The sequence below is a fragment of the Balaenoptera ricei genome, chromosome 10, assembly GCF_028023285.1.
Source record: "Balaenoptera ricei isolate mBalRic1 chromosome 10, mBalRic1.hap2, whole genome shotgun sequence".
Taxonomy (NCBI): domain Eukaryota; kingdom Metazoa; phylum Chordata; class Mammalia; order Artiodactyla; family Balaenopteridae; genus Balaenoptera; species Balaenoptera ricei.
The window spans coordinates 102,376,591-102,402,289 of NC_082648.1; the positions used below are offsets into that span (position 1 = coordinate 102,376,591).

The following is a 25,699-nucleotide window of genomic DNA, read 5'->3' on the forward strand; positions in this document are numbered from 1 at the left end:
GCAGCAGTGCCTGCACCCCCGGGGCGGCGCCGAGGACAGAGGAGAGCGTGCCCATCACGGGAGTCGCCGGCTCCGAGGCTCCCAAGCCTCTCACCACCCTCTGCCAGGGGACTCGTGTGGTCACATCACCCACACCTCTGGCCCCCCAGGTGTGTGCGATGGGACGGCCTTAACCCGGCCCCCTTTTCCAGGAGAGGCTGAGCCCTAGAGAGGAGCTGACTTGACTAGGTGACAAGGCCAGTCGGAGGAGACGATGCTGGCCTGGAAGGGCGGGTGTGGTGACCAGGGACCTTGGGCCAGGCTCCCGAAGGTGCTCAACTCAGGATCTCTCCACCAATACCTGCCCCCAAATGCCACCCCTTCATCCCTCCCAGGGCTCCCCCGGCCCACACTGAGTGTGGCTTGGGTCCCACCCAGCACCAAGGCCGTGCAGGCGAGGCCTGTGCCACAGCCTCTGGTCACCAGATCCAATGGCCCGTCCCCCTTCTCGTCCTGCATCCCCACGCCCGCCCACTTCTGGAGCCCTCCACCTCTCCAGCCAGTCGCTCAAGGTCTCCAGCTGGTCCCTCCCATGCCAGGCTGGCTCAGGGCTCTGTCCTAGGCCTCGCTGTTACTCCCCCAAGGCTCCCTCCTCTTCCCATGCCATCTTGGTGCCCATGGTCCCAAATCTGTAGCTCCTCCCTGACCTCTCTGCTCAGTTTCAGACAGGAAACCCACTGCCTGGAAGACGCTGCCATCTGGATGTCCCACAGGCACCTGCGACTCAACCCGTCCAACACCTGCCCTCCTCCTGTGTCCTCTCCAGATTCACCCCAGGCCCAAGCCAGAGACCTGGCTGCCAGGCCGAGTCTCCCCTCCGCCCCACATTCAATCACCTGAAGCCCTGCTAGTTAAGCCCACTTCCTGGACCTTCCTCGGAGCTGACCCCTCCTCCCCCCGGCTTGGCCCACCACTGGCAGCTCCTCACTTCTACTCTGACCCCCTCCAGCCCTTCCTCCACACCTATGCCCGAGAGCCTGCTAAATGGAACTCTGACCACGTCCCCTTCCTCGGTTTATCAGGCTCAGTGGTTTCCCAGGGCTCTGGGGATAAAACCCAAATTCCTGGGCATGACCCTCAGTGCCCACGTGATCTGGCCCCACCCACCTGACGTGCCGGGTTCCACCTTTCTACACCCAGCCACACAGACCACTGGCAACCACCTGCACGCACGGGGCTGCTACGTGCTCAGACCCACAGCTTGGCCATCGGCCCCTCTGCTGCGGAGCACCTTTTCCTTCCCTTCCAGACTCACCTCACCCAGGTGGCCTCTGCTGACCACGCCCCTCCCTTCTGGTCACTAGAGTTGCCACACTGTGTCGGCTCCACGTGACGCACTTCAGGCTCCCAGTGCCCATGGGCCCCAGTGACAACACGGCCACACAGCCAGCTGCTGCAGACACCAGATGGACACCAGAGGACCCTGGCCCACCCCTGGGCCTTCCTGCACGACACGCAGCCCGGCCAGACCAGCCATATGGCCGCCGGCATGCAAGCCACCGTGCCTCCTTTGCAGCGGGCACCAGGCCTGTCCATCTGCAGAAAACCCACCACACGTCAGCTCAAAGAGCAGGCACACGGCAGGGAAGGCACAAGCCCCAGGTAACGAGCCCCGGCCCGGGGTTGCAGGCCCTGAGGTGGGCACGCTGCAAAGACCTGCCTCCACGGCCCTCCCGTTTCTGTGTATTTAAAGGGAAGCAATGTGTTTCCATGTTTGGCATACAGGTTGCTTAAACATTTTACAAAATACTAAATAAAGCTTCTGAAAAACATTCAAAGTCTGTTCCATCAACTGCTCTGCACAAATTTAGCGGATGAAACACCTGAGGCGACTCATTTCACCTGTGAGCCCTCGGCTTCCTCTTCTGTAAAAAGGGGATAATAACCCCTGCCCTGCTGAGTCGCTGGGAAGACACAACGAGACCGGGAGGCAGGGAGCTCAGCACCGTGTCGGGTGCGTGGTGAGGGCTCAGGGGCTGGTAGGCACCAGCATCATCACCAAGCCGGCTCAACTACCCGCAGCCAGGGAGGGCCGCAGCCCGCTGGCGTCAAAATCTTTGCTCCCCCATTTATTTACTAATTATGAGATGCTGGCCAAATCACCCAGCCTCCGTCCGTGTTTCCTCCAAGGTACTACAGTGATAATAATCGCTGCTTTCCAGGGTCGTGGTGAAGATTAATAATGATGTCTATCGGGGCTTCCCTGGTGGCGCAGTGGTTGAGAATCTGCCTGCCAATGCAGGGGACACGGGTTCGAGCCCTGGTCTGGGAAGATCCCACATGCCGCGGAGCAACTGGGCCCGTGAGCCACAACTACTGAGCCTGCGCGTCTGGAGCCTGTGCTCCGCAACGGGAGAGGCCGCGACAGTGAGAGGCCCGCGCACCGCGATGAAGAGTGGCCCCTGCTCGCCGCAACTAGAGAAAGCCCTCGCACAGAAACGAAGACCCAACACAGCCATAAATAAATAAATAAATAATGATGTCTATCGACACAAGCCCAGCGCATCCGGCCACCGGATGTGGGTGTGGCCCTCCCCGCACAGTTCCCGGCGCCTGGCAGGTGCTAAATGAACACCATGTTCCCCTCTTGACTCGCACAAGGACTGCAGGGAGGCCCCTCTCTCACACCAAGAGCAGACCTCCAGAGAGGCTTGGCCGGGCCCCGAGGGGCCACTCACCTTCCGCCCGTCGACGGCGCCCTCGCTGCCCACGTACGCCAACTTCCGGCGCACGTAGAAGAGCATGTCGTCCTGCCGCGGAGCCCACTTCTCCATGAAGTAGGTAGAGAACATCCAAGTCCAGAAGACGATGCGGTCATCCTTGAAGCACCCTGCACAGGGAGGCCAGAGAGGAGTGAGGAAGGATGGGTCAACCTGGCCCCAGCCCCGTGACCTTGGCCGAGCCCGGGCCCTGTCCCCCACCCCGCCCCCGACCTGTGTTTCTGGTCAGAAAGCGGCCAGGGCTCTGTGATGTTCAGAGCCCCCTTTTCCCTCACACCCCACCATGGGGCACCCAAAGAGGCTCAAGGCCACCTCCCGGGGAGGCCCCCTTCCTCCACCCAGCGGTGGCCTGAGACCCCCCCCCCCCCCCCCCCCCCGCCAAGGGCACAGTGGACTCCAGCCTGTGGATGAATCAGCAGCTTCGGTGGGGAAGGAAAGACGGAATCAGAGGGAATGTCATGGGCAGGCTGTCTGGCTGGGAGCTGGAAGGGCTTAGGAGGGGAGATCTGTCAGGCAGGCACCTCCCTCCCCCCATCCCCACCCCAGGCTGCGGCAGCTCCCACGGAGAATCCGACTTAAAGGAACAGCTGCCCCTTTGCCAACCACTCTCAGCTGCAGGCAGGAAGCAGGGAGGACGTCCACCCCTACCCTCACCCCGGCGCCGCGGAGCCTTTCGGCATGCCAGACTGACTCTTCTTTTTATTACAAACAGTATTTCTTTATGATAAATCTTTATGGCACTCTTTCCCACACAAGGAGAAAAAGCCCACAGGCTCTGGTAGGAAGGACTGAGTTTCCACTCCAGCTCTGCACTTGCCATGTGACAGCGGGCAAGCATCGCAGCCTCTCTGACCCCCAGGTTTCTGGGGGTGAACACAGACTGAGACCGTGGGCGTGGAGAGCCCGCGCCTGGCACAGAGCGGGACCCACAAAGGCAGGTGTCTAGACAGATCCGACAAAATTCCAAGATATGCTGCAGAGCTATTTCTTAGAAACCCAAGATATTAAATTGCTCCTGGTTTCTTTCTCTTCTCCGGAAACTACTTTACCACCGTGACTGAGTCCTCGCACTTGGGTGCTGGAAGGACCTGACCTAACCCAACCTTGGAGGCGGGAACCTGAGGGCCGCTGATGCGGGGCTCTCCCTTGTCCTCACAGGCGGTGCAGGGACTGGCCAGGCCCCCTGACTTGCAGCCCATGCCCCCTCCTCCGGGGAGTCTGCCATCAGGCTCTGGAAGACTGAGCCGCAGGCAGAAAACCCCAGCCTTTGCTTACGTCACCATGACCAGAGACCCAGGCTCCACACCAGCTCCTGCCCTCTGCCCTCTGCCGGGCTGCCACGGGCAGTCTGCAGCCCACCCGCTCCCACGCCCTGCCCGGCTCCCATGCGAGGGAAAAAGAAGGGGCCTCATCAGTCAGGCGTCCAGGTCAGCGAGCCTGATTAAGACAAAGGCCACCCGTCAGCCCTGGGGGCAAAGTCTGGGAGAGGCCGCAGGACTGACAGCGGCATCCCCAAGCTGGCAGGCACCAGGTGGAATGTCGCTGTCCACATCATTCTGCATCACCGCCCTGACATTCCTGCCACACCTTTACGACAGGCAACGCCCAATTCACGCCCTTACAGATCCCTACAAAATTAAGCAAAGGGGCCGTGTTATTCCAAACAAAACAGGAACTCTCCCGTGACTTTGTTTACTCTCAGCTCCCTCTGAGCCCAAAGCCCAGCAGAAGGCCTATCAGGCGAAATGCTCAAAGACTGCCCACGCCGACTGCTTCCTGGTCCCGCGGGGGATACAGAAGCAGCTCTGGTCGTGACAAGCAGTGGGTCAGGTCTCCAATCCCCACCACCTGCCACAGCGAAGTACAAGTTCACCATCAGCATCACTCAGGGTCAAGCACTGCCCCCCTCGGGCGGCACTCTCTTTTTATTCTGCAAGCAGAAGGAGCCTGATGGTACCTCGGGCACCCAGATGGCTACGATTTGTTACACATTTGCCATGTTGAGTGAGCACCAGGTAGAGCTATGCAGATCATCTCACTAAACTCTGCCTGCATTCTGTTATGACTACTGCCCCGTTTCACAGAAGCAGCTGACTCTCAAGAGGTTAAAAAGGAGCCCAAGATCACAGAGTTAGAAACCGCCAAGTCCTCAGACCTGTCAGACCCCCACGTTGAGATTCTTGGAAAATGCTGGACCCAGATAATGAATGCAAAGCGCTTAGCAGGCAGCTGGCAACCCCGGGAGCGCGATGAGGGAGGGGCTCTGGGGTTGGGGGAAGATGCAGGGTTTGCGTGCAGGAGTGGAGTGCTGGAGGTGGCACAAAATACATGCCACTGTCTTCTCTAGGATTCCACGTGCCGCCAGGCCTGGCCCAGCGGGGGCCACACGAGGGGTCCCATGTCCCTGCTTTAAATGCTGAAAAATCACTTTCTTCACTGCTCACCCGGCCCGGTTAGTGAGGGAGTCTGCGGGTCCCGAGAGTCTGAAGCAGACTGCCTGCCAGTACTTCCTCCTAACGCGAAGGCTCAGCTCACCGGGGCTGCTGGGGCCCAGCCCGAAGGTCACCCTGGGCCGGCTGCCCCCGCCTCGACGGGCCACTCCCGAACAACCTCTCAGAGGGGACCAGCCCACCCCCCGTATGCTTCCAGCCCACACGGCCATCAGAAAGTCCCCCTCACTGCCAGCCCCCCACCCGGGCTGGTGCCATCACCCCTAGAATGCACTGGTTGCCCCTTCCACTCCCACCCGACAGTCTGCCCTCCACACCACAGCCACAGGATCTTTATTTAAAGATGGTTCCCTGCCCCCCTTAGAACCTTCCCAAGGAATTCGGAATAAAAGCCAAAGTTCTGAGAAAGCTCTCCATGACAGCCCCTCCCCGTGCTGCTGCTGGCCCCTCCCCCTCCGATTCTCTGCCCCCGTGCCTTTGCACAGGCGTCTCCTTCCTGTCATTCCAGCTGCAGCTTAGACGACTCTCACCTCTTCAGAGAGCCTCTCTGGACACCACATTAAATGTGGCCCAAGGGGCTTCCCTGTCACATCACCTTGTTTTACTGCCATCGTCACCACTGGTGTTTCATATCTGTTTGCTGTCTGTCCCCCACTGCATGAAAGCATCTCAGGAGGAGGGACTTGTGTGGATGACCGTCAGATTTCAGTGCCCAGAGCAGAGCCAGGCACAGAGCAGGCACTCAATAAATGCTGTGTGAATAAATGCGTGGTCCCAAGTGAACAGGAAGCAGGTTCAGTGAGGGGGGTGACTTGCCCAGGTGACCACAGCAGGGACGTGGCCCAGCCGCGGTCCACCTGAGGCCTGGGTGCCCCACGCAGGACACAGGGCGTGGACTTGCCACTTTATCTCAGTCACAAGGGCCCTGACTTAGAAAGAGCTTCCGAAGACGCCCCAAACACCACACGACACAAGGGCTGAAGCCCCCTCACTTAGCTCGCCCAGGGCTCAGAGCAATGGCTCCACAGGCAGGTGGGCCTGTCACGTGTGCTACGAAGACCCCTGGGCGTCCGGACAGGGCCCACGCCGACCCCGCCTTCCTGAGCAGCTGCAGCCCCTGCGCGCCCGGCAGGTGTGGGTTGGGAGACCCAGCGCCAACACGCTCCGAAAGGAACGGGGGGCTGGACGTTCGCTGTCAGCTGTGGACACCACACAGATGTTATCATTAGCGTAACTACTTCAGTACCAATGACAAACTCAGGAGGAAGAAACTCTACTCTCTCAGGGAAACCCCACGCACCTGCCTCTCTCACCCATGAGGTGGGGAGAGGCCTGCCAGAACCATCGCCAGGACCAGCCATGGGCACCACACCCAGAGATGCTGCCAGAACAGACACGCAGACCACGGCCACACCCAGGACACCCAGTTTAAAGCCAGAAGGGAAATCGCAAAGGTCAAGAGCTGCCCCCGACCCCGAACACTCAAAATTCCCCTTATGCCCAAGAGACGCATGGCTGAAATCAAAAGGAACATGAAAACCAGGGGAGGGAAATTCACAATAAATAACTAATGTCCATGTAATAAAGAATTCACGGGGCTTCCCTGGTGGTGCAGTGGTTAAGAATCCACCTGCCAATGCAGGGGACACAGGTTTGAGCCCTGGTCCGGGAAGATCCCACATGCCACGGACCAGCTAAGCCCACACGCCACAAGTACTGAGCCTGCGCTCTAGAGCCCACGTGCCACAACTACTGAGCCCACGTGCCACAACTACTGAAGCTTGTGTGCCACAACTACTGAAGCCCGTGTGCCTAGAGCCCGTGCTCCGCAACAAGAGAAGCCACTGCAATGAGAAGCCCGCGGACCGCAACGAAGAGTAGCCCCCGCTTGCTGCAGCTAGAGAAAAGCCTGCACAGCAATGAAGACCCAACGCAGCCTAAATAAATAAACAAACAAACCAAAAAAATAAAAAAATAAAGAATTCACATCATAGCAAGTTATGAAAGAAAATGCATAAGACCCCAATAGATAAATGGGTAAAACACCAAAACAGGTAACTACCAAAAAGGAAACATAACCACTTAACAAAAATGTGGGAAAATATAAATCTCACTAGTAATTAAAAATTCACATTGAAAGAACAAGTTGTCGTTTGTGTTTTTTTGGCCACGCCCCGCAGCCTGCAGGATCTTTGTTCCCCAACCAGGGATTGAATCCAGGACTTCGACGGGTCCCCAGTAGCTCGCCGTGATCGTATAGTGGTTAGTACTCTGCGTTGTGAATCCAGGACTTCGGCAGTGAAAGCATGAAGTCTTAACCACTGGACCACCAGGGAATTTCCCAAGTTGTCACTTTTAAGAAGGCAAATTTGGTATTTTAAAAATACCACTTAGGGGCTTCCCTGGTGGCGCAGTGGTTGAGAGTCTGCCTGCCAATGCAGGGGACACGGGTTCGAGCCCTGGTCTGGGAAGATCCCACATGCCGCGGACCAACTGGGCCCGTGAGCCACAACTACTGAGCCTGCGCGTCTGGAGCCTGTGCTCCGCAACAAGAGAGGCCGCGAGAGTGAGAGGCCCGCACAACGCGATGAAGAGTGGCCCCCGCTCGCCACAACTAAAGAAAGCCCTCGCACAGAAACGAAGACCCAACACAGCCAAAAATAAATAAATTAATTAATTAATTAAAAAAAAAAATACCACTTAGGACTTCCCTGGTGGTGCAGTGGTTAAGAATCTGCCTGCCGATGCAGGGGATATGGGTTCAAGCCCTGGTCCGGGAAGATCCCACATGCCGCGGAGCAACTAAGTCCGTGTGCCACAACTACTGAGCCTGTGCTCTAGAGCCTGCAAGCCACAACTACTGAGCCCACGTGCCACAACTACTGAAGCCCGTGTGCCACAACTATTGAAGCCCGCGTGCCTAGAGCCCGTGCTCTGCAACAAGAGAAGCCACCGCAATGAGAAGCCCACACACCACAAGGAAGAGTAGCCCCCGCTCGCTGCTACTAGAGAAAGCCCGCATGCAGCAACGAAGACACAACACAGCCAAAAACAATAAATAAATAAATAAATAATTTTTAAAAAAGGAAGAGTGCAAAAAGAAAAAAAAATACCACTTAGGAAAACTGGCAGATTCTACAAAGTTAAACACATATTTACCAGTGGTTCAGCCATTACCAGGTACTTGCCCAAGAGAAATGAAGCATGTGTCTGGCACAGACACTGGTATACAAGTGTTCACAGACACTTTGTTCCTAGTAAACCCAAACTGGAAACCAGGAGAAGGTACACGTGAAACGTGACATAGCCACTCAATGTTACTGGCTGCAATAAGAACAAACTACTGATCCACACTGCACTATGGATAAATCTCAAAATCATCATGCTGAGTGAAAGGAGTCAGGCATAAAAAAAGCTACACACTGAAAGACCACAATCATATGACGTTTCAGAAAAGGCAAAACTATAGTGACAGAAAGCAGACTGGTAGTTGCCCCAAAACGTTCTGTTTCTGGTGGTGCTTTCACAACCATCAAAACTCATCCAATTACTTACTTTACATGGACACAGTTTACTTTACATAAATTATACTCCAATAAAGTTGATAAAAAGTTATGACAGCCAAAGCTGGCAAGAGTACATTGAACTGGGAACTCTCATATATGGCTAGAGAACAAAAATCACTATATCCTTTGTGAAAAGCAAATGAGCATTTTCCTGCTTCTATGACTCTATCTTATGGAAAAGAAAAAATAGGAGTAAAGTAAATAAACGCCTTATGCACAAAGACATTCCCTCTGTATTAATGAGAGCAAATAATGTAACAACAATAATCATAATAAGGAAGGAGAAAAAGAAAATAATATTCTGCAATTATTGACATTTAATCTAGGTAAATTATGCTGTATGTACTAAACCTAATCTCCATCAGTCTTTTTTTTTTCCTTAATAAATTTATTTATTTATTTATTTATTTATTTATGGCTGTGTTGGGTCTTCGTTTCTGTGCGAGGGCTCTCCCCAATTGCGGCAAGCGGGGGCCACTCTTCATCGCGGTGCGCGGGCCTCTCACTATCGCGGCCTCTCTTGTTGCGGAGCACAGGCTCCAGACGCGCAGGCTCAGTAGTTGTGGCTCACGGGCCTAGTTGCTCCGCGGCATGTGGGATCTTCCCAGCCCAGGGCTCGAACCCGTGTCCCCTGCATTGGCAGGCAGACTCTCAACCACTGTGCCGCCAGGGAAGCCCTCCATCAGTCTTTTAAAAGGATGCCTATGAAGGCAAGTAGGTACATGGAAATGCGTGTAATACAACGTTTGGTGAAAGAGCAGAAGCTCAAGCTGTACACACACTGACCACAACTACATACATCACACACCCGAAAGGCAGGAGCTGCTGAACCTCACAGGAAATATGTTTTCTTTTTTCTTTATTTTTACTTCTTTTTTTTTTTTTTAATATTTATTTATTTATTTTTGGCTGCATTGGGTCTTCACTGCTGTACGCGGGCTTTTCTCTAGCTGCTGCGAGCAGGGGCTACTCTTGATTGTGGTGCTCGGGCTTCTCATTGCAGTGGCTTCTCTTGTTGCAGAGCAGGGGCTCTAGGTACGCAGGCTTCAGTAGTTGTGGCATGCAGGCTCAGTAGTTGTGGCTCATGGGCTCTAGAGCGCAGGCTCAGTAGTTGTGGCACGCGGGCTTAGTTGCTCCGCGGCATGTGGGATCTTCCCGGACCAGGGCTCGAACCCGTGTCCTCTGCATTGACAGGTGGATTCTTAACCACTGCGCCACCAGGGAAGTCCCTCTTTTTTTTTTTACTTTTAATATTTTTAATAGTAAGATGATACCACTTTTTCCCATGAGTGTACGACTTTTGATGAATGTCATAAGGCTCATTAAAGTGAGAGGAGGGGGATAGAGAAGGGACTCCCCATCTTCAGAGGGAGGAGAGGAGGGTGGGATAGGAGACAGTCCAAGTCCAAAAGCTAGGAAGGGTCAAGGTCAGGGAGAGAGTTCAGACTCGTGGAAGCACAGTACAGTGTGCGGATCTACAGCCAAGCATATCTGAGTTCAGGTCCTGACTCTCCTCCTCCCCAACCAGGTGTCCACTGGACCCCTCTGGATCCCAGGAACTCCATCTGTCAGAGGGCTCTAACCTGCCACCCTCCCAGAACCAACGGTGAGGACGGGGGGGGGGGGGGTGCGGGGGGAGAGGCCAATACGAAAGTCCTTAGTAAGCTGTAAAGTTCTGTCCACATGTACATTCGTGGGGACCCTCTGCACTGCTGCTTTGTGTGTCTCTGTCGGCAGTGTGGCTCGCTCAGATGAGGTCATGGATCCCAAACGTGCCCGTGTCCCTAAACCACGTGGTGCAGTAACTGTGTGAACAGACACATGAGGGGTAACTGGACCCTTGTGTGGTCTGTGAAATCAGTACCAGCTTTTCCCAAGACCTGTCCGGCAAGAAATCCCCTGGGTCATAAACCCTGGGAGCCGCCAGACCAGCAGAGAGCTCCCTAATCTCCAGGACTCTCTCCGTCCCTGTCTCCCTGCCATCTGGCCGCAGGGGCAGCAAGTTTCTGGACCCTTGAATCCAGTGGATGATAGACTTATGGGAGAGATGCAGCCCCAGATGCTGAGCCACTCACTGGGGCAGCACCACAGACAGCTCCATGCCCCCAGGCTGCTCCCTGCTGGGCTGTGGCCCTCACAATCTGTTCTCATAATCCATGGTAGTTATGTTCTATGAAGTAGCCACAGAACTGACTTAGCAAATACCGAACCACTGCTCCTAGGGAAATACAGGGTTGAGTTCCTGCAAGTCTCTGGTTACATTTTCGTCGACCGATCAATATATATAACCTTGTTTTACGTGTGCTTCTGTTTAAAGACACCTTATTTAATATACAGTTGGGTCATTAACATTGAACTCCAGGACACCAGCACTATAACTTGTGCCTGAACGAAGCTTATCTAACATGCATATTCTCCATAAGGCCCATCACAGCCTTCTCTTGCTTGGGACTATACAGCACTTCAGCTTTACGCTTGGGGCCACTTTAAACAGCAAAATCACCACCAAAAAGCACAAAAATGCAAATACATGGCACTAAATAGACCACAAAAATGATGAGCTGAAACAAGGAGGCGAGGCGTCACCTTGCTCAACCTCAGCTGGGACCGTGCACCTACCTCGGGTGACTCAGAGTTTCCCACCACTCTGCACACGTCTGCGATTAACCACAAAAGCACCAAAGGTACTGACGACTTCGGGGTTATGGATAAATTTCTGTGAGTAGGTAAATCTGTAATACAGAATCCATGAATAATGAGGATGGGCTGTATCAGAAAAACTGGTATCTGCCAGCTCCAAATGGGACTACGGGGATCCAGCCGCCTCCCCTGCCTGCAGTGAGTGACCTGCTTTCACAAGTTACCGGCTTTGAACTTCAGAACTGGGCGAGCCCTTTATAGACTAGTGACTCTGGGGACGCGTGGGAGAAGGCACGCAGCTGTGTGAGGACTAGGACCCATGCCTCCCACGCCCAGCTCCGGGCTCTACAACCACCCGGCCACAGATTCTCTACCTCATTCTGCATGACACTGAATGGGGGATGTAATCGTGCCAACAGTTCAACAGCACTGACAGTGATGACGGCTCACGCTTGCCCTGCACTCTACAGTTTATAAAGCCCTTTCACCTGTTACCTCTTCATGGCCACTTGATGAGGTGGGGATAACCTCAGTTTAGTTTAAGACCTCAGTCTTTGGTTTAAAAATAAGGCAACTGAAGCTTGGGAATCCAGTGGCTCGATAGCATCTGGGGTTCAAACCGTGCCACTCATATTCTTTCCAAGGTCCCAGATGTAGGCATATGCATCTGAGTCTTCAGCAAGTCATAATCTTTTTACAGTAGTGACGTCAAAGATCACTGATCATAGATCACCATGGCACGCATAATAATATTCAAATCACAGAGGGAGCAATTCTACCTAATTTGATCTATTAATTTAACATGACCCAATAGAAAATGCCAAGAGATGTTTTAAAATAAGAACAGCCAGGAAAATTCAGAGTGATGTGGGATCATGATTCTCATCAGATATTAAAACATACTAGAAAGCTAAATCCTCATGTCACCATCAACCCAAACTACACAACCCTTCCGTGTTGCAAACAAAAAACCCACAGACTGTTGGCTGCCTGTCCTGCCACGTGGACGAGGTTGACTTGCAAGACAGAAAAGGGCCAGAGAGAGCAGAGATAGGAGATGGAGACAGTGGGGCCACTCAAGTCCTTAGTATTGGGCATTCCTAGTCTTCTGGAGGCTTTAGTTTTCAACTCTTCTACAGATTGTTAGCCAAAAATTTTGTTTATTTTTTTAAATTTTTTATTGAAGTATAGTTGATTTTACAAATTTGTAAAAAATTTACAAATTTTTTTATTGAAGTATAGTTTCAGGTGTACAGCAAAGTGATTCCGTTATATATACATGTACATATATGTGCATATATATTCTTTTTCAGATTCTTTTCCCTTATAGGAAAAGAATTATTATTATGAATACTGAGTATAGTTCCCTGTGCTATATAGTAGGCCCTTGTTGGTTATTTTATTTTTTTAATTTTTTTAAATTTTTAAAATTTTTAAAATTATTTATCTTATTTAGTTTTGGCTATGTTGGGTCTTAGTTGAAGCACGCAGGATCTTCGTTGAGTCACGCGGGATCTTTCGTTGCAGCATGCGGGCTCTTCGTTGTGGTGCACGGGCCTCTCACTAGTTGTGGCGTGCGGGTTTTCTCTTCTCTAGTTGTGACATGCAGGCTCCAGGGCGCGTGGGCTCTGTAGTTGTGGCGCACGAGTTCCAGAGCGTGTGGGCTCTGTAGTTTACAGCACATGGGCTCTAGTTGAGGTGCGTGGGCTCAGTAGTTGCGGCGCGTGGGCTTAGCTGCCCCGCGGCTTGTGGGATCTTAGTTCCCCGACCAGGGATTGAACCCGCGTCCCCTGCACTGGAAGGCGGATTCTTAACCACTGGACCTCCAGGGAAGCCCCTTTGTTGGGTTTTTTTTTTTTTTTTAATTTTTATTTATTTATTTATTTATGGCTGTGTTGGGTCTTCGTTTCTGTGCGAGGGCTTTCTCTAGTTGCGGCAAGCGGGGGCCACTCTTCATCGCGGTGCGCGGGCCTCTCACTATCGCAGCCTCCCTTGTTGCGGAGCACAGGCTCCAGACGCGCAGGCTCAGTAATTGTGGCTCACGGGCCTAGTCGCTCTGCGGCATGTGGGATCTTCCCAGACCAGGGCTCGAACCCGTGTGCCCTGCATTGGCAGGCAGATTCTCAACCACTGCGCCACCAGGGAAGCCCTGTTGGTTATTTTAATAAATTTCTTTTTGTCTAAGCTACCATGGATTAGTTTCTTCACTTCTAACCCTAAGAAAGAACTCAAGAGTCACCCAACTTTAAGGAAACAAATCAAAAACCCTCCCTTAATCCCACATCACCTCTAGCTACTGTCTCACCAGAAGCTGTCTCCAGCGGAAAGTTTTCAGTCCTCTCTTACTTGGACAGATATGTTAATTTACAGATTTGTTAAATTCTACCATTGTTTTTTGGTTTTGTTTTTTGCTTTCCTGCAGAACTCTCTGACTTCATCTCTGCATCGTTTCACTGATTCTACCTTTAAATGTACCTGGAATCCAACCACTTCTCACAAACCACTCTGGCACCAGGGCCAAGCACCACCATCTCCTGCCTCTATTCCTGCCCAGCTCCCTAACTGGCCCCCATGCTTGAATCAGCTCTTGCCACGCCCCTGCTCTCAATCCTCCACGAGGCTGACGTCCTCACCTCCCCTTGGCTCCTTTCTCAAACACCTACCTTCTCAGGGAGGCCTTCCCAAACCACCCTGTTTAAAATTGTAAATCCACCCCAACAGTCCCTACCCCACTTCCTGCTTTATTTTTCTCCATAGCACCTATCACTGTATAGCATCATATATTTTTTACCTATCTTCTTTGCTCTCAGTCTTTCCTGAGTACAGGAGCCAGCAAATTTTTTCTGTTAAGGTCCAGATAGAAAATAGTTTAGGCTCTGCAGATCACACGGTCCTGTCTCAACTACAAAATCACCCATAGCGATACATGAAGAAATGGGCATGGCTATGTCCCAATAAAAGTTTATTTACAAAAAGAGGCAGCAGGCTGGAGGTGGCCTGGGGCCATCGTGTGCCAGCACCTGCCTTACTAGAACAGATCTCTTTTAACAGAGCATTTTCCCTCTTTGATTGTTTTGTTCACTGCTGTACACTTAGCTCCTAGAATAGTATTTGGCCTATAGGAAACAATAAATATTGGCTAATTAAGTGAATGAATGAAATGAACCGAGTGATTAATGAAAGCAAGGTGGTACTGGTACACAACTAGATCAATAGAACAGAATAGAAAGTACAAAAGCAGAATGAAAATACATGGTAATTTAGTTTATATAAATATTCATCCTTCCAATCTGTAGGATGAAGACAGTTAAACAGTTGGTCTTGGAACAACTGGCCAGCTGAGGAAAAAGAATAAGGTTGGGCCCCTGGTCATGTCAAAACCAATTCCAAAAAAGAAAAACTTCTGATGCCAAAAGTAAAATCATAAGAAAATCAAATAAACCTTGAGTGAATTTTTTTATTCTCTCAGAAAGGGGAAAGCCTTTCTGGGTAGAACACAAAGGCTGTCAAAGAAAAGAATGATATTAAAAAAAAAAACAAAAACAAAAACAAGAAAAGACAAAAAATAAAAGAAAAGCGAAAAGAATGATAGATAAATCAAACAACATAAAAAATTTCCATAGGAAAAAAAAACCCCACACACCATAAACAAAGGCAAAAACAAACACCACACTGGGAAAATCACTGGAACTCTTAAATGAGGGTTAATTTTCTTAACAAATAAGTTTCATACACTGCATAATTAAATGAAACAGGACGGAAAGGCAAAGGGAGATATAAATGTCTTCTAAGACAGGAAACTATGCTCAGCTTCACACAATTAGAGACATGTAAATGAAAACTACACAATTCTATTTTTCACCTATCAGATGTGAAAAAATCAAAACACCTGACAACATTCCACGCTGAAGAGGGTGTGGAGAAATGGGGACTTCATATCAGGCAGCAGGATAATAAACTGATGAAATCTGTAAGGAGAGCCGCTGGGCAACAAAACCACAACTGCTTCTCCCTTTGACCCAGCAGTTCCTCCCCTGAGGGGTTTTTCCTACAGTCTTCCACCCGCCCGTGTGAAATTCTGTAATTCCTACAGCACTGCTTACAAAGTACTGGAATGGTCCCATCAACAGGAAAGTAACTAAATAAATGAGAGATCATTCACAGAATGGGATACCGTGTATCTTCCAAACATGAATTGAAGCAGCTCTATCTGTGCTGCTAAGGAAAGATCTCCGGTAAACGAAGCGAGGGAAAATATGAGGAGCTAACAATATTAGAGGTTTTTCATATAAAAGTGAATCATTCATAATGACCCAAGTGCTTGTGGGGTGAGAGGCTGGGGCACTGGGATAATGGAACCCAACCCTCGGGGCTGTTCGGAATTTTTAATTAGTTGATACCCTCGAAGCCCAACCAGGCTGCCACTGAGCAGGGGCCCAGGGTCAGCAAGTGTTATTTACATCATTGCCAGTGTTATCACGGCCTCTGGAGAGAGGCCAGGGAGGAGAAAGGCGTCTTGGCCTTTTCTCTATGACTCTCCTCAGACCTTCTGAATTTTGTGCCCTGACCATGTTTACCTATTCCAAGAGTAACAAACATTTTTAATCACAATGCAGTTACTTGGGAAAATGCTTCTGATAGAAAGCTAAAAAAAAAGAACAGCAAAAAACGAAGAGCAGGCCACAGAAACTGTACACAATGCTTGAAGGAAGGAAATTGCTTTTTTAAAAAAATGCCTAAGAAGAAAGACTGAAAGGAAGCTGAACCCAAACGCCCATAGTGATTAGTGTTGAGAGTGGTGGAATTACAACTTTTTCCTGTTTTTCAAACATTTTGTAGTGTATTAATAATATGCTGTGCATCTAAACAGCACCGAGGGCTCACCGTGTGCCAGGCACCGTGCTAACCACCTACCATCCTCACCTCGGCTGGAGCTGGTACTTGAACCCAGCCATCCACATCTTGCTTAAGCTGAAGCAAACATTTCCCGAGTGCCACCACTCAAGGCGGGGTGCTCAGTGCTGGGTGGGACGGGGAGCAGAATCGAGCACGGACCCCGCCTACCTGGCGCTGAGGGGGAGGAGGATTTATCAACCACTCACACAGACAAGCAGGACGGCTGCCTCGTGAGGGTCGGGAGGGCAGGCTGTGTTCCCTGAGCCTGCACGACAGGCGCTGCGCCTCGCTGGGGCGTCAGGGAGCGTGCCCTGAGGAGGGGAGTTTCCTGGTGGGGGGGTGGGAACAGCATCCAAGGTCCTCCCGGTGAGGCCGAGATAGGGAAAGGGTCCAGAAGCCAGGATGCCACGTGGGAGCCCGAGCTGGAGAGGACGCGACCTCACAGGGCCTCCTGGCTGGGTTGGGGGCTTTGTGTTTATCCTCAGAGGACTGGGGACCCCTGAAGGGTTTGTGACAGAGTCTCTCTGCTGTGGGGAGAAGGAAGGGGCAGAGGTATGACCCGCGGCCTGTAGATGCCCGATGCCCAGCCTGTCCAAGGGCCACCTGGGCCAAGGGCCCCGAGAGGGACCTCCTGAGAACCGCCTGGCTCAGGAGCGGCCCCGGCTCAGCCTGGCCCCTCCCAAAGGCTGGGGGTCAACTGGCCTCTCTGGGGAGAGTCCAAGGCAGCCCTTGGCCGCTTCCGCCCCCCGGCAGCCAGGCCAGCGTGAATAGGCTTCTGTGGCCCCTCAATAGGCCTTTCATCAACTCGTGCCTCTCAGTGCCCCTCGTGGGCTGGAGACCCTCCCTCAGGGCACAAAAGACAAAGAAGCTGCCCAGGGAGGCCCAGGGCTGCCCTGATGAGGCACTTGGATGGAGAAGTACCGGTCAGACGGGTCCCCACGTGAGCAATCCCACAGGCCAGGCGGGTCCTCCGCTCCAGCCTAAGGGAAGCACGGGGTCTCAAGGACGCAAGGTGGCCGGGTCAGGAGAGCCCAGCACCTGCCTGGCCCCCTTGTTCTCCAGGAAAAAGTCGAGCCTCCTTCCCCAGATGAGCCAGGCCCTCCAGACAGCCCCTCCAGTCTGCGCTGTGGTCCCCCATGCTGCAGCCCCTCCCTTCATCCCTGACCAAACACCCTGCGCATCCTCAGGCCACCCCGCCCCTCACCATGGAGTCTTCCTGGACCGCACCACGGGGCCCTAGGCCCGTCCCAACCCGGCCTGTGCACGTCAGCTCGGCCATCACGTCCCTGGGGCCTGTTCCCACCACCCGCCCCACGCACCTCCCCTGACGCACCTGAGCCACTTTACCTCATTTGATCTTCACAAAGACCCTGTGAGATAATGTTACTACCTTCATTTAACTGATGAGGAAATCGAGGCTCAAGGTTTGATTCACTTGTCTGATGTCGCACTGCTGGCACATGGCAGAGCCAGACCACGGCCCAGAGCTGCCTTCTAAGCCTGTCACAGCAGCACACTAATGTGTCCCTTCCCACCATGACAAGGCACCTCACTGGCAGGGTGACCACGTACCCACCATAGGGCAGGGCCCACAGCGGGGAGTCAGTGAATGTTGAACAAATAACCGCGCGACTGTAACACACTCCGGTTTTCTAGTTTACTCAGAGAGCACCACAGCGGCTTTAAAACGCAGCCCAAAGCCACTGTCCCTTCTCACAATGTGCGCCATGCTGCGAAATCCTTAATCCTTAATCCTTACGGCCCTCAGGTCACCCCCAGGAGGCCCTCGGTCCTGGTTACCTAGCAAGATCACAATGGGAGTTGGCACTGGAATCCAAGTCGGGTTCAGCACCCACTCGGAGCCTGCTCTGTGCCGGGCATCACCTGAGGCCCCAGGTGCAGTGAGAAACAATCCCGGACCCCGACCTCAAGGTCACTTTCAAGGGCGAGGCTTCAGTTCCCACGGTCCACAGTTCCCAAAAGCAATCCTCTGCATTCTCCAGAACAGCAATGCTTGCAAACCCCTGCAGCCCCGCGGCCACCGTCCCAGGACTGCGGCCACTTCACTCCCCACCAGCTGTTCCCAGAGGGCTTCGATCTTGCCTAAGCAGTTATCAGGCCAAAACAGGAGCTCCACATTCAAATTCCCATCTCCTAGGAGCTCGTCACCGACGTGGCCTTATTCAAACTCCTGACTCACTGTTTTGCTCTGACACATAAACGGGCCTCCAAGACGAGGTGCCGCTCTCCAGAGGGATCTTCGGTGGACACCCACACAGGTGCCCCAGCCCCGACAGGAGCCGCCACCCAGCCACCGCAGCTCCCGCCTCCCGCCCACCCTCCCCACCTTCCTGGGCTGCGATCACCTGGTCACCGCCCTGATCACTGCCCTGGTCCCTGTTCCACCTCCTCCTGCCCCCACCCCACCGCGCCACGCAGCACGAGGCGCGTGACAGAAGCCCAGAAGCCTGGCCAGCACCGCAAGAGGCTCACAGCCCACCCGCTCCCACCGCTGCGCCAGAGCAGATGCTGAAACCCAGCAACCCCAGGCCGCGTTGGTGCACCCATCCTGGCCCGCAGACCAGGCTCAGAGCTGGGGACCAGGCACAGCTGGACCAGCCCACCCAGTGAGTCCAGGCGGAAGGGACTGTCTTGCTCACCGCTGTGCCCCAGCGCCTACTCCTGCAGGCTTCGGGCTCCAGGCCGACGTTTACCAAGCGCTTCCAATGTGCCAGGATGCAAAGCTGCTGACACACTGCGTGAAGCTAGGATTCAAGTCCCCCTCCCCCCAGCCCCTGGGCAGACCCAAAGGACACCTGCCCCTCAGGTGTTCTCCCTTCAATGTCACCTAGCGTAGTCGCTCCAAACACGTCCCACCCCTCCCCCAGGGGCCGCTTGTCTCATTTCTCCTCGCTCCTGGGGTCTTGGTTCCCTTACTCAATTCCAGCCGCAGCTCCTTCCCCAGGAAGGCCCACTCCCGAGCCTGCCTCCTCTTTCATTTCCCTCCTTTATTCTCGCTTCTTCTAAGACCTCCTTCTCTGTGACAACCAGGGGCCGGGGTTCTTCTTCATACACTAGACCGGGGCGAAGCCACACGGATAAAAAGGCGCCAAATGCCTCTACCTGGAGAGATGGATGTCCAAGCGTGAGAGGGACAGGCCACAGCCTCGAGTCCAAGAGAGCTGGGCCCAGAACCCAGACCGACTACCTGGGACGCTGAACGAGGGCCTTCCCCTCTCTGAGTCTCATCTTCTTCGTCTGCCGGTAGGGGTGACACCCCCCTTCACCACGGGCTGCTATGGGAACGACCCAGTGCTGGGCCTGCAGTAACGGGCGGCAGCCGGACTTGCAGGGAGGCTCCCAGACACGTGCCCCGCCTGAGATGACCCCATCCCTGCTCCCTGCGCGGCTCAGCAGCTCCGGCCTAAGCGGACTCCTTGGGGTTTGCCACAGGGAGCGGGGGCGGGACGAGGGCTCCCAGGAGCTGAGCAAGAGCTGATGAGCCCCGCTGGGGGGCAGCTCCCTCCTCCCCGGGTCAGGGGGAAGCTGGAACGCTAGGCCCCCACCTCCTGGCAGGGGGCGCAGTCTTGGGGACCACCCGAGGCAGCACCAGCCACCAGATGCTGCGGATCGGTAGGATGGACCTGCAGACAGAGCCGGGGGGCTCGGCGGGTATGAAACCTACAGCCCCGAGGGTGACGGTGTAGCTCTGGGTGGTGGGACGACCAGTTCTTATTTCCATCTTTGGGCTGCAGGGTGGCGTATGCAATTCTTCCTACTTCTGCTTCTTCCTATTTCATTTCCGTTGTCCCTGAATCAGAGCACAGAGCGGCACTGACCTCCCTGAGGTGCAGTGTAACTGGCCCTGCTTTTCTCAAGTGGCTCGGTTTTAGGCAGTAATGCCTGTGGACTGCTGACCACACATCCCAGGACCACGGGCTGTGAACAGGGGTCCACGTCAACCTTCCTCTCCCCATTTTACCTAAGAAGAAACTGAGAGCTGGAAGGAGGAAGGGCCCTGCCCACAGCGACTCCCACAGGCCCCGTGGACTTGACCCAGGGCCGTCACCTGTCACAGGCAGCCTCCGTGACGCTCTCTGATGCTCTAGGTCTGGAGGCTGACCTCTGCCCGAGGTGGACGCAGGGCAGTAATCAGTCCTACTCTGCCAGGAGAACGGAGGCCCAGAGAGCTGCAGTGACTTCCCCAACGTGACAGCATTCAGGGAAAATTAATTTCTGAGCCTCCTCTGCCTTCTTCCCTGCTCTGTCTCTGCCCAGGCGGGACCCCCCGTGAGGACTGCCCCACTCAAGGGCTACCTCCCCAAGAAATGACCACCCTCTTCACTCAACAGATACCAACCCATCGATTCATCACCCACACTCCCCTCACAGTCCCTTCCCTGGGCCTCGCTCTACCATCAGTCCCCCCCTGAGCTGGCACAAGGGATGCAGAGCCAGTGCCAATGACCCTGCAGGGGACCCCAGGGGGTGAGGGAGAGGAAGTCACACACAGGAGTTTATGCCGCGTCACAGGACTGATGGCAGAAATCGGTACAGGTGCCGTCAAGAACAAAGGGGGGGAGCCCAGCTGATCCTCTCAAGGGGCCAGGAAAGGGCCAAATGGGCCCTTGAGCCGAGAACTGAGAGGTGAGGCTCCCCTGACAGATGGGGTGACAGAGTGGCAAAGTGTGGAGGAGCTCCCTGAGAAGACTCGCACGGCTGGGGCTTAGCTGTCAGCAGGGCCAGGTCACAAAGGATCTTGAACTCTGACTTGTAGGCCTCAGAGGTTTTTAGGGGTATAAGCAGCAGAGTATGACACAGTCAGGAGTGGCAGCCGTGGTGGGACAGAGGACCAGGCGCGGGGGCTGGTGTAGTCCAGTCCACAGGTGACCCAGGTGGGGATGAGGGATGGCTCAGGGCAGACAGAACTCGGCCACAGCTGGAGGTGCGGGTGAAGAAGGGCTGACCCTTGCCCAGTCTTGGTCAGGCTGAGCTGGAGGTGACACACTCTGGGGAGATGGGTGTCCGAGGGCAGTCAGCAGTGGGGCTGGTCCGTGATGGGTGTGGGTGGGATCAGGGGGCAGCATGATCGGTTACCCTCTACCCACCTGCCACTACCATCTCCCGGGGAAGCTCTCAGCCCCGGGACGCAGGGCCAAGCCCAGTCCAGCTCTGCATCCCCGGGTGCTCAGTCACTACGGCCTGCACGAGGGAGGCAACAGTGACTACGGTTACCTAAAAATGTACACCGAGAGAGGGGTGGAGAGCACAGAAAAGGTGAGCAATCAACTGGCATGAGGGTCTTGGGTGGTGGTGCGGCTGCAATGGTGCCTGTGAGCAACGTTCCAGAAAGAACGAGAAGGCAGAAGCCCAGGCCCGCCTCACTCGAGGTCCCCGTCACCCTGAGCCTCAATCCCCCTCTGTAAACAGGGACAAGAGCCGCCCACGATTCCGCTCAGCAGCTGTGAGCACCAGTGAGGACGCAGCAGAGCCCTTTGTAAAAGTCGGGCTTTTTCCTGATGATCTTGGTAGACCCGCTCCTCGTAAAGGGTAGTTTGTACTCTGCTTTTCTCATGTGCTCTGTCGTAAGCGTTGTCCCAAGTGTAAACAGTCAGGATTCAAAGCTCGTCCCAAACCAAAGGATTTTTACACTACAGATAAACAGCGACAGCACCTCCAACTACAGGACTAAAAATTAAGCCCCTCTCCTTTTCACTTTGCCAAGAGACACTTCTCACGTATCCACTGGTCATTCAAGGGAGGCAAAGAACATATCCTTTAAAACAGGGGTCCCAACCCCTGGGCCACGGACTGCTACCGGCCCGTGGCCTGTTAGGAACCGGGCCGCACAGCAGGAGGTGAGCAGCAGGTGAGCGAGCGAAGCCCCATCTGTATTTACAGCCGCTCCCCATCGCTCGCGTTACCGCCTGAGCTCCGCCTCCTGTCAGATCAGTGGCGGCATTAGCTTCTCGTAGGAGCGCGACCCCTACTGTGAACTGTGCATGTGAGGGATCTAGGTCGGGAGCTCCTTATGAGAATCTAATGCCTGGTGACCTGAGGTGGAGGTGAGGCAGTGGTGCTAGCACCGGGGAGTGGCTGCAAATACGGCTTATCATTAGCAGGGAGGTTTGACTGCACAGAGACCGTAATAAATCAATTGCTTGCAGACTCATATCAAAACCCTATCAGCGAGTGGCAAGTGAAAACAAGCTCAGGGCTCCCACTGATTCTGCATTATGGTGAGTTGTATAATGATTTCATTATATATTACAATGTAATAATAATAGAAATAAAGTGCACAATAAATGTAGTGTGCTTGAATCATCCCCAAACCACCCCCCCACACACACACACTCCGGTCCATGGAAAAACTGTCTTCCATGAAACCAGTCCCTGGTGCCAAAAAGGTTGGGGACCGTTGCTTTAAAAGACTCAGGCTAACCGGGTATTTGTCTTGTATCCCATCAGACACAAGACTCCCTTTTTAGGGACTTCCCTGGGGGTCCAGTGGTTAAGACTCCACGCTCCCTATGCAGGGGACCCGGGTTCGATCACTGGTCAGGGAACTAGATCCCGCATGCCGCAACTAAGAAGCCCGCATGCCTCAACTAAAAAAGATCCCACATGCCACAACTGAGGCCCGGCGCAGCCAAATAAATAAAAATAAATAAGTAAATATTAAAAAGGTGGTTCCTCCCAAGTGAGCTGATGCTCATCCTGCACGGCCTGGACCATGCAGAGGGTCCTCCCCCAGCTGGGTGGCCCCCACCTCGGCCCCCAGACGCTCTGACCCCTCGTCTGCAGGTTCACCAACAACCTCTCAGCTCCTGCTGCAGCCAACTGGGCCCTGAGGGGCCTCCTTGTGCTTCTCTCCCTCCACACCCCAGCCCGGTCACTGCACACGGAAAGTAAGGACACCCTGCCCTGCCCCCAGTGGGCCTCGATCTCTTTACCTGAACCGAGACAACAGGCGGGAGGGCCCATCAGGCATTCTGGCTCTGGTGCTCAGTCTGCCAGGGCCCCCTCTGAGCTTCACCCACCTGTCCGCACAGCAACAGCGACAGGCTGGTTGAATTCCGGATCTTTCTTGTCCATCTCGGCTCCCCCAGGACGGCTGTGACCCTGAGGATGTTCTGCTGCCCAAGCCAAAACCAGGAGGTGGGGAGCAAACTGCCAGATCAGCCCCGACGGCAGGAGGGCACGACGTCAGGCAGAGGGACGTCAGGTCCGCTCTCGGAAGAACACCTGTCCCAAAGCGGCGCAGCAGCACGCGAGAGGACGGACTGGAGGGCCGCCCGTGACACCCAGCACTGTCTCCCCGCCCACACGGGCCCCCGGAGGCTAAGAGCCAGGACCAAGGCCTGCACTGCACCCACAGGGCCTGGGCACAGGCAGCCTGGCACCCGTGCTGACCCGGGGGCCACCGTCTGTTGTCCCCGAGGCTGGGCGGGCAGGGGCCGCCCAGAGCTGGAAGTGAGAGGGTCTTGGAGGGGAGGAGCAGCCTGGGTCCACTCAACTCCCAGGCCTCCCCATCCCCAGCTTCAGGACAAAGGGCCCCTGCCTCCCCCGCTCAGCAGGCAAGCCTGGAATCCCAGGGAGAAGACGGGCCTGGAGAATCACCGACCAGCGGGCACCCGGCCCCAAGCCCCGTCTGAGGCTGGATCCTCTCTCAGCAGCTGGCACACCCGGGTGCCAGGAAGCCGTCACCCACCACTCACCTTTCTTCCTGTTTGTGCCAATGCCAATGATTCAGAAAGTTTTCCATGGGACTCCCATGATAGTCCAGTCGTTAAGAATCCACCTTCCAATGCAGGGGATGCAGGTTCGATCCCCAGTCAGGCAACTAAGATCCCACAGGCCGCGGGCGGGGCAACTAAGCCCACGCGCCACAACTACTGAGGCCACACGCTGCAACTAGAGAGAAGCCCATGTGCTGCAGCGGAGGATCCCGCATGTTGCAACTAAGACCCGACATGGCCAAAAATTAAAATAAATAAACAAATAAATAAATAAATAACAAAGTTCTCTATGAGTTTGGTAAACATCTGTCTGCCACCCGCCACATCCACCTATGGCCCTAGTCCTGCCTTGGGGGTCAGACAGCAGCCTCTAAGAAATGGCCTCCCAGGTTGGCAGCCGAAAGAAGTCATCCAAATGCAGAAAGCTTCGCACAAATGAAGAGGCCTGTTGCAAGCTATTTATAAGAGTGAAAAACAGGATCCAAGCTAAGTTTCCCACAAGACAAAACCAATTAAGTAAATTATGGCACATCCACTCAACTATCCTGTATCATTTAAATAATGTTTAGAGTTTGAACAACACGGAAAATGTTTTAGGAATTTTAAGTGAGAAAGCATGATTAAGAAACTTTATGCATAGAATATCAAGTATTCTTTAAAGGGGCTTTAAAAAGATTGGAAAGCAAGATGTTGCAAAGTTAATAGTGTGACTGCATGATTGGAACGATGAGTAATTTTTTTCCATTCTCTTATATTTTCCAGTTTCCATATTGTACATGTAACATTTTCTAATTGGAAAAAATTTGTCTGGGAACTTTGACGCTGTTTTTTTAACAAGAGTCCTGCTCGGGGCTTCTCTGCAGTGGTCTCATGGCTTGGCTGGTATTCCTGAGGCCGCCCGGCCCAGTGAAGGAGGCAGATGTAAGTAAGGAGCCAACGCTGCAACGAGCGGGCACGGCTTGTGCGAGGCCTCAGGGAAGGGGCAGAGCAGGCACTGGCGCCCAGGCCAGGGGAGGGGCGAGGGTGCCAACACAGCTGATGGCCCTCTCGCTTTGCCAAGAATCCCTGCAGCCATGACCCTCAGTCTCCTTCGAGTGCGAGGTCCAGAGTCCTCAGCGTTCTCTGGAAGTATGCAGAGTCCCTGCCTTGGGAGAGGACCACACCGGCAGCGGCTCGGGCTGCTCCAGCCCCAGAAACGGATAGAGGCCGGAACCCACAGGCCTTAAAAATAGGCGCAGGAACCGAAAGAGACACCACTGCCACTCTAAACGGCCACACTTCCTCCCCGCTGCACTGCCCCAGAACTAGCTCTGCCTGCCTTGGGGACAGAGGGCCCGGGGCCCCCGGGGAACCCAGAGAAACTGGCCCCAGCCACTGCAAAGCAGTCTGAACTTCAGAGCTTGAATCCAACCCTGATTCCACGTGCAGGCACGGGGCCAGATGTTTGTGTCCTTTATAACAACAACAGCATAGAGGGTCAACGCCGTGCCAGGGCTTGTGCTGGGTCTGTTCCTGCCGCGTCTCCTGCAGTCCTCACGGGGCGGCATGAGGCTGTGCCTGTCACTTCTCAGACAATTTCCATGACCCTACAGACTCTGCTGTCTCCACTTTACAGATGAGGACCCAGAAGCTCCAAACGGTGGCGAGGC

At 54.0% G+C, this 25,699-nt stretch overlaps 1 protein-coding gene across 1 annotated transcript in view; it reads right to left on the reverse strand.

Annotated features, from left to right (window-relative positions):
- The window catches only part of KIAA0930 (KIAA0930 ortholog), a 46,360-nt gene that overhangs the window by 15,324 nt on the left and 5,337 nt on the right, over positions 1-25,699 (reverse strand). Inside the window, exon 2 of the mRNA XM_059937142.1 lies at positions 2,718-2,869. Within this exon, the coding sequence (XP_059793125.1) occupies positions 2,718-2,869 (152 nt within the window). The remainder of the gene's footprint in view (positions 1-2,717; positions 2,870-25,699) is intronic.